This window comes from Triticum urartu, chromosome 4, assembly GCF_003073215.2.
Source record: "Triticum urartu cultivar G1812 chromosome 4, Tu2.1, whole genome shotgun sequence".
Classification (NCBI taxonomy): domain Eukaryota; kingdom Viridiplantae; phylum Streptophyta; class Magnoliopsida; order Poales; family Poaceae; genus Triticum; species Triticum urartu.
This window is the reverse complement of record NC_053025.1, coordinates 137206625-137215503: the sequence shown is the minus strand read 5'-3', so window position 1 is coordinate 137215503 and position 8879 is coordinate 137206625. Positions and strand designations below refer to the sequence as shown.

At 51.6% G+C, this 8879-nt stretch overlaps 1 protein-coding gene across 1 annotated transcript; it reads right to left on the bottom strand.

Annotated features, from left to right (window-relative positions):
- Positions 1-4536: 4536 nt before the first annotated feature.
- Positions 4537-6202, bottom strand: LOC125551099 (ethylene-responsive transcription factor ABI4-like). The gene has a single exon (XM_048714257.1). It carries the CDS (start codon positions 5968-5970, stop codon positions 5041-5043), a length of 930 nt encoding a protein of 309 aa, XP_048570214.1. The 5' UTR covers positions 5971-6202; the 3' UTR covers positions 4537-5040.
- Positions 6203-8879: the final 2677 nt, after the last annotated feature.

The following is an 8879-nucleotide window of genomic DNA, read 5'->3' as shown; positions in this document are numbered from 1 at the left end:
AGGTGGTTCTCTCTTAGAAAATATATGTTGGAAGTGTAGGCACGTTCTGATGGCTTTCCTTACTTATGAAGGAAGGGTGGAGGGGTATATATAGCCTCCACACAAAATCTACCTGTTACACACAATTTACCAAACTCGGTGGGACCGAATCAGAAAACTCGGTCAGACCGATTCGGTTCAAAATGTGAACGTTAGGCTTTTTGGTGGGACCGACATATCAACTCGGTGGGACCGATTCCATTAGGGGTAGGGCATAACGTAATCTCGGTGAGACCGATTACACAAACTCGGTAGGACCGACTTTGGTAATAAGCTAAACAGAGAGTTGGTCAGGCAAACTTGGTGGGACCGATTCGCTCATTTTGGTGAGACCAAAACGTTACGATAGGGAAACAAAGAGTTTGCATTGCGAACTCGGTGGGAGCGATCGCTCATCTCGGTTGGACCAAAACATTACGAAGGGAAATAGAGAGTTTGCAATCCCATCTCGGTGAGACCGAGATCCCTATCGGTGAGACCGAAATGACTAGGGTTTCTGGCAGTGACAATGTCAAGTGAACTCGTTGGCGCCGGATAGAACATTTTGGTGGGGCCGAGTTTGACTTTTGGTTTGGGACATATGTGGATATGAGAAAGTGGTTGAGGGTTTTTGGAGCATATCACTAAGCATTTTGAGCAAGTAAGTCATTAAGCAACACCTCATCCCCTTTTAATAGTATTGGCTTTTCCTATGGACTCAATGTGATCTTGGATCACTAAAATGAAAATGTAGAGTCTTGAGCTTGAGCCAATGTGTGTCCTTAGCATTTTGAGGGGTCCATATTCCTAATCCATGCCATGCCAATCATTGAACTTTTTGAAATGATCATCTTGAAATAGTATTAGTTCAATGAGCTATGTGTTGTTAGTAATTACCAAAACCACCTAGGGATAGTTGCACTTTCAGGCGAGCAGCAGCGCGGCGGCGATGGTGAGCGTGGGCCACGGAGCCGTGGCCCTGGGCAGACAAGGCCCAGGCGGGCGCGGGCGACGCGCATGTGCGGTGGAGCGGGGGGAGCGAGGAGCGGGCGGCTGCGTCGAGCAGGGGGGAGGGGTCCGCGGGCGCGGGCCGACAGCAGGGAGGCGGAGGGAGCCAGGGCGCGGAGCTGCAGCGCTAGGCGACGGCGGGACTGGATGGAGGAGAGGCCGGGCCTCACCGTGGGGCCGTAGGGTCCGGGGCAGTGGGGGTTGAGGAGGAGGACGGATACGACCGGGCGACGGGGAGGCGAGCGGTGATCCGGCGGGGGAGGCGTCGGGTGATGCCCCGATCCAGATCGGGATCGGGGGAGGGGGCGAACGTGGGTGGGGGAGTGGGCGACGGGGGTTAGGTTTTCCCCCCGGGTGGGGGATATGGAGGGGGAAGTGGGGCGCTTGCTGGGCCGGCCTGGCTAGCCCAGTGGCCAGTTGGGCCGAAGCCCTGTGAGGTGGGGGGGTTTCCTTTTACTTTTACTTTCTTTTTCTTTTTTCCTTTTTATTTATTTATTTTTTCTTTACTGTTTTAATTCATTTTAACGTATTTAGGCATTTTGTAATATTGTGGTTCCTTCACCATAAATGCCTAAGCATTAATTGTCACACTTCGAACATTTTTGTTTTAATGTTTGAAAACTTTGGTTGTTTGCCATTAATTCAAATTTGAATTTGAAACGTTTTGGGACTAACGCGTTATTATCAACAGTAATCGAGGTGACGTGACATCGTTAACATGGGATTACTGTAGTTTAATTATCCGGGTGTTACAGTAATATATGTTGGTTTGGTATCCTGTTAAGTGATTGTGTGCTAGATGATATAATCTCTCGGCGAGTGGCGGACCTAGGAACTGAGTAATGGGGATGCCATACATACAAAATTTGGGAAAGTTACACTACAGTAATTTTTGCTTAAACATCATTGTAAATCCAATAGATCGTCCAAAATAGCATTAAGTTGCTAGAAAGTTAATGTTAAGTAGTATTCCCTCTGTAAGGAAATGATCTAAATGCTCTTACATTTCTTTATAAAGAGATTATATAATATAGCCAAAAAAATTGGGGAGTGGGCGGGGGGAGTGCCAGGGCGATCGACGGATCAGGGGCCGCAGCGGAAAGGTTTACGGGAAAACATTTTTCCCCTAGATAGAGGTCAACTAATTTTTTGAGTTTACGAAATTTGTTTGAGTAGTTTTTTTTTAACTCTCTCAAACAAATTTTTTGCATAGGAAGTTGAAGATGTTCTAAGGGCCTGTTCTGATCTCCTCCCGCTCCACGCTTCACAAAATCCTGAAGCAGATACGAGCCGAACGAAAAAGCAGCTAGAAGCTAGCTTCAGGAAGCAGAGATCGATCGTAGTGTAAAATCGTGAAGCGGCCTCGGCCCCGCTCCACCGATTTGTGAAGCTGGAGTTGGCCGATATTACAAGCGAACTGCCACCGCCAAGTCATACGAGCCGAACCGGTACGCTCGATAAACTGATCGTTCCACGTTCCCTCGACTGTGCTCCCTCGCTACTCCTCTACAAGGCCGATTTTGGGCTGCCTCCAGTCGGCCCAACTAGCCCAAACATGCCACAGCCCTCCTAGCTGGGCTTTTCCATTGCTGCTTAGTGGTTGTTTGGATAATAAATATTAGCATTGAGTTTATATAAAACGAGTTTTTACCTGATTTTTAGGAAAACCAGTTTTACTAACTTCTTTGTTAATAGTCAGTTTACAGAAGACCACGTTTGGGTTGAAAAGTGGGTTTGTCCAGTTCCCTATTCTCCGGTGATTTTCTTGTTCTCGACTTTCCGTCAATGGAACGCAGGTAATGGAGCTCGGTAGTTGATCTCACCGGACGGCCGCGTACACGCACACGTAGAAAGTTGCTACCATGGGCAAGCATCTGCCGGCTGTGAAATGTACGAAACGTACACGTACGCGAGAGACACAAGAGGATTCATGGCAAAAGCCTCCTCGGATCCACCTTCCTCTTGGTCGTTCACGCTGCATGTACGTAGGCATTCATGGCCATGGCACCCCTGTCTGTGGCTATGTACCCTCGCCGTTGGGGTTAAGGACGAGAAAACCTTTGTGCCCACGGGTGCAAACCCTTTGGTCGACGCCAAGCTGCAGGCATATATGGCTCCTCCTGCTTTGTTGTCACGTGCCGACGGCTCGCCGCGAACGCTCAACGAGCTGACCTCGGCGGCGGTGACGACGACCAGGACGGACGACACGGAGGACGCGTCAGCCGTGGCGCGGCGGCCAGACGAGGACGTACAACCACGTGGTACGACTCACCGGCGAGCTGATCACAGCCGCCGTCGTCTCACTGACCCTCGAGCAGGCCGGAGATATGTATTCAAGGACGTGGCAATGGCCACCAGCCTCGGTAGCTTCTCTTCGCTCATGAAGGGGCCCGCTGGGATCGGCAACAGAGACGAACGAGGATACGCAAATCGAGTTTTTACAAAAACGACTAACCACAAACGCGAAATTCTAGGTTATAGAAAATTCGGTTTTCCAAATCCACAAATTAGTTAGGCTAGCCAAACGTGATTTTAGGTTGTTAGGCCGTTTTCTTAGTTTATATAGAACGGATTTTCTACAAACCACCTATCCAAACAACCTCTTAGAGTGAGAAGCTATTCTGAAAAGCTGAATTTGTGAAGTTTTGGAAAGCTACAGGACATCAGAACAGGCCCTAAGTTTGTTTTCTTTTTATTTTGAAATCGGAATCGCGCGGTTCTAATTCGGCACGTGCTGGCCGTGGCGTACTGCCGCAGTGGGTCTCTGGGAGCATGTAGCCCACGGAGTTATTAGCATGTCGCAATTTTTCTCTTTCATCAAGCAGAGATCAGCGGATCAATGAGCAACACGTCAGTACTTGACCACACATGGTTTGGTAGCTGGGCCTGCTGCACCCGTGCTACGGCACCGCCACTGGCGCGTGGGCCCGCTCCTCGGATCTTCTCATTCTCGGATTCTCCGTCTCCTTGGAATTTTGAATTCTCGCTATTTACTGTCGGAGAGAATACGGACGTGAGATCCATGCACACGAAAGACCCCGTCGTGTGCAGTAGCACACATGCTGGACATACATGCATCGACAAAGACAACCTTGCTAGGATGCTAGGGAAGGAAAATCACAAGCTTTCTCCAATCTTAGTCACCTTTGGAGATTTCTGGACCATCGTCCAATCATTATCGCCACTTTTAGTCCTGGTATGACATACTCTAGTACTCGCTCCGTTCCGAATTACTTGTCTTAGATTTGTCTAGATACGGATGTATCTAGCATTAAAATGAGTCTAGATACATCCGTATCTAGACAAATCCAAGACAAGTCATTTAAAACGGAGGGAGTACTATATAGGAGTATAATATAGATTAATCCCTCAAAAATATATACTGTTGTAAGTATATATATAGATTAAAAGTTCCAACAACGTTCTGCAAAAAATTACAGATCCAGACTGATTTATTTATTTTGGCGAAAAAATATCCAGACCGATTTGACACAGCTGCACAATGCAACATAGTAGCAACACGTTACTGTACATCATAAACATGTTGCGCCACAGATTTCTTTTTGAATTACAACACCCAAACCATAGGGGAAAACGGATCACGTGCATAGCTATCACTCGTTCCCACAACGTAAAACCCAAGCAAAGCTTGGTACTACTTCGTCCTCGCCAGCTCCTGTCCCCTCAATGGCAGCCTTTCTCTCGGCAAGCTCAAATCCAGCCCCGACACGCTCGCACACAAGACAACACATCCTCACTCCAAATTACAAAAACGCCCCTAAGCTTAACGGTAGGCCTCGGAGAAGAAGACAACATTTCGGTCTTTTTCCCTCCGGCTGCTACGGTTTATTCCTCTCTCGAAATAAAATGCCAAGCAAAAGTTTCGGATAAATATTTCCGCACGCCTCTCAAAATATGCAGACTCCCGAGAAATAAAGTAAAATTATGTTTAAAACTGTTCTCTTTCAAAAAGTTGCGGTGGAGCTGCCGTCGCCGCTCTCCCGTCCCGTCCGGTCAGGCCGCCAGGGGCTCCGGCGCGAAGAGGTCGTCGAGGTCCGCCAGCTCCACGAAGTCCGCCGAGGGGTCCCACCTGCTGCTGCACGCCGCGGGGAGGCAGAACTGCATCAGGTTGTTCAGGGAGGTCTCCTCGTCGACGAATCCCAGGCCGAACGCTGCCGTCACCTCCTCGTCCGCGTTCACCAAGGACCAGCTGGTGGTCGCCGACTGGGAGGCCGCCGTGGTGGAGGGCGACGGGGGGGAGGCCGCCGTGCTGATGGGCGACGGGGCAGAGGTCGCCGTGGTGGAGGGCGACGGGGGAGAGGCCGCCCTACCGTAGGGCGACGGAGGAGGGGCCGCCGTGGTGGAGGGCGACGTGGGAGAGGCCGCGGATGTCGACGGCGACGGCGCGGACGCCGTCACGGTGGAGACGGGCGGCGAGGGGGAAGGCGCGGTGTACTTAGTGACTGCGCTCGGGCCGCGGAGGCGGAGCACGGCGGAGTCATAGACGGACTTGGCCTCCTCGGCGGTGTTGAAGGTGCCAAGCCAGACGCGCCGCCCCAGCTTCGGGTCGCGGATCTCCGCCGCATACTTGCCCCACGGCCGGCGCCGCACGCCGCGCAATCGCCGGGCCGCCCTAGCCCCCGCGGACCAATCATCCCCGCCGCACGCCACCAACGTACGCGCCTTGCCGGCCGCGGCCGCCCTCAACCTCTTCTCGCGCGTCCAGTGGGAGGAGCTGCTCACCGCACCCGCCGCGGCGGACGGAAGAGAGAACCCGCGCGGCAGGCCGATCTCCCGCACGCATCGCCGCGCGCCGCGTCGCTGAGGCCGGTTCGTCTCCTCGTCGGAGTCGTCGGTGGCATCCGCGTCCAGAAAGTGCACGCGGACGACGCGGCCGGCGGCGCCGCCGCCGTGGCCTCCGGGGAGCCGCCAGCAACCGTCCATCACCGACGAGAGTGGACCGCGGCAAGCCCCGATTTCATCAGCTGGCAACGGACGAGCGGATTTGGCGGAGCTCCCTTGTTGGTTGGGTGTGGTTTTGGGAGGGTTTTAGAGAGAGAAAGGATTGGATGGGGTTCGGCGCTTCTCTCTCTATCTCCAACTGTAAACAGAGGGAGGGGGTGGAATGGGTGAAGTGTAAAAGAGGGTGCAAGAGGGAGGCGTGAACCGCGCGGTCGCAGGGGTATTTATGCAAACTTGCCATCTCTTGGAGCGCCACTGCCCACGGACCTGCGGGGCCCGGGACCAACCGGGACCCGTGTGTCAGTTATGACAACGATGGTGCCCCCCGGTGCAAAGCTGCTTCCGGCTTGGCGGGCGAGCCGCGCTGCTGCGGCTCTGCTCTCCAGCTGGCCACGGGCCCGCACGTCAGCGGAGCGTGTTGGTCACTTCACGTGAGCGGTAAATATCTACAACCACTTCGCGATACCCCTACGTGCCCCACCACGCTGACGTGCGGGTCCGCGGGATAAAGTTTCGTTGCCGTCGGGTCGGAGGCAGCGGGGGCGGGTGATGGGTAGGTAGCCGGGCGGTGATAAATAGATTCTGACATGCCGGAGAGCAAGTGGGGTGGCGTGGACCTGCGGCGCCCGTCGGATGCGTCGTCGCGATGCGGGCCCGTCCGTACGGCAGGCCGACAGAGGAGCACCAGGGGCATCGGGTGTATTTTACCGCGTGTGACCAGGGGCAAGATGGTCATGTTCTCAAGAATGGTGCGGTCGCCTCGGCCTCTCTCCCGACGAACTCCACAGTCGACACGCGAGCGCCTGGGATGAGAGATACTGTAGATGTGTAGGCCCGACGCATTGGAACGGCGAGAGTGAGCGCGCGGCGTGTCGTGTGTGCGCGCATGGGCACGTGGAATATTTCTCTCTGTTCTTGCTTGGCTCACCTAACAGCGAGACGGGGACAACACGGGCGCGACCGGCCCGACGGTATTTCCCGACTCATGAGTGCACTTTCGATCGCCGTAAATCCATTCGTTTCACAAGGCAAGGCAGTACATATTTTGTTTTGTGTGAAAGTCCCGTACAACATCAGTATCATTAGAGCATCTACAGCCGGACTTGACAAATACGGACTCTCAAACATCTACGGACGCATCCGCGGGCGTATTTAGACGGGCCCTCATATTTCATTCCGGACATCCACATATCTTAAATCCGGACTCTTAAATTCATGCAAATATATGCACGTTGATCATGCAACACAATGCCTTACATAAATAGCTATTGTTGGTATCAAGCATACATAGTGTTTACATAAAATTTATTTGAAGTGCCAAACTCAAGCATTGTCTCCTTGATTTCCATTGTGGATCCACATGTGCTCCATCAAGCGCAAGGCGGAACCGGAGAGTTGTCGGACATATCACGATGGCATCGGGCCCGGTGACGACGTCCCCCGCAGCGAGGACGGGAGCACTCTACTGGAGCTGGCGGCGGATAGTCTGGGAATACGCCTGGCAGTGATTGGGCGGCCCGCCCGGACATATGAGACGGGTTTGAGAGGTCTGGTTGTAGATGCTCTTAGATTCGTTATGAAGTGTATTCATTAATTATTTTATATGTTGATGTTTATGTTGTAAACTTGATCGAAATTCAAAAACAAAAATACACTACATTATGAAACGAAGGACGTGCTATACAACTCTTGTGTTTCATGGGACACCCGATTATCACTTCGACAATTGACAGTCAGATTACGTATACAAGATAACGTCTGAAGACTTAGAGCTATGTACATCTTCCTTACCTTTTTATCTACATATAACTTTTAAAGTTTGGGAAAATATAGAAAGGGCACGTTTCACATCCATCCAATGCTAGGAGTATATAAGTGTTACTACATGACCCATTGCGTACATGACACGAAAAACAAATGAAACCGAGAAGTTAGGCGAACTGTATGGAACTTTCTTTGAAACTCGGAAACATCACTTATAAAACATCAGTGGATAGTCCTCAAAGCACTCAAATCATTTTTCTAAGCCTTCATAACTGACGGTGACAGTGTCTTGGATATGGGGGTACTCACCTATCCGGCCTGTAGCTCTCGGATGCGTCGATGGGCCCTCGTTCCCTTCAAGAAGGACTCGAGAAGTTGTGGGTCTAGGTGTCGTGGTTATTTCACGGCAGATGTCCTCGAAAAAGGACTTAGTTGTGAGGCCATCGCTGCTAGGTAGTATCTTGAATGGGGTTGGTCGGAATTGAGACACACGGATTTACCCAGGTCCAGCCCCTCATGGTGGAGGTAACAACCTACTTCCTGCTTGATTGGTTATTTCTTGGGATCTCGATTACAAGGGTGCGACTTGGCTAACCTAGCACTCGAGAGCTTGTAACCTAGTCATTTCTGCCTCAGGGGCTCCCCTTTATATATAGGTTGAGGCCCTAAGGTTACGACAAAATCTGGGTCATACTATGACCCGTGTCCTAATCTATTTCCAGCTTATCTCGTCTTCCAAGTAAGGGAAATTCCTTAGCTTCCTTGTCGGGTCGGTTTACCAGATACTGGCCCATGAGCCGGCCTCTTCTTTCAGTCGCCTCTCGGGCTCTGAATTACGGCCCACATAGCTAGCTTGATTACGAGCCACCATAGGATGGCCGAGTCATTCCTGGCCAGGTCATACCATGGGGTATATCCCCAACATTAGTCCCCAGGTTAACTTGGATTTATCCATGTTAAACTTCATACTTCATACTGGAATTAAGTTCGGGTCATCTTTCAGCGAACCAGAATCTTTCTCTTGCCTCTACAGCTTATCTTCTAACTGGGTTACAGGATATTGCCGGCTTGTGACGCTTTTACACTTGACATTTCTTGTTTCCTTGTGTCATGATATCACCTTCCTG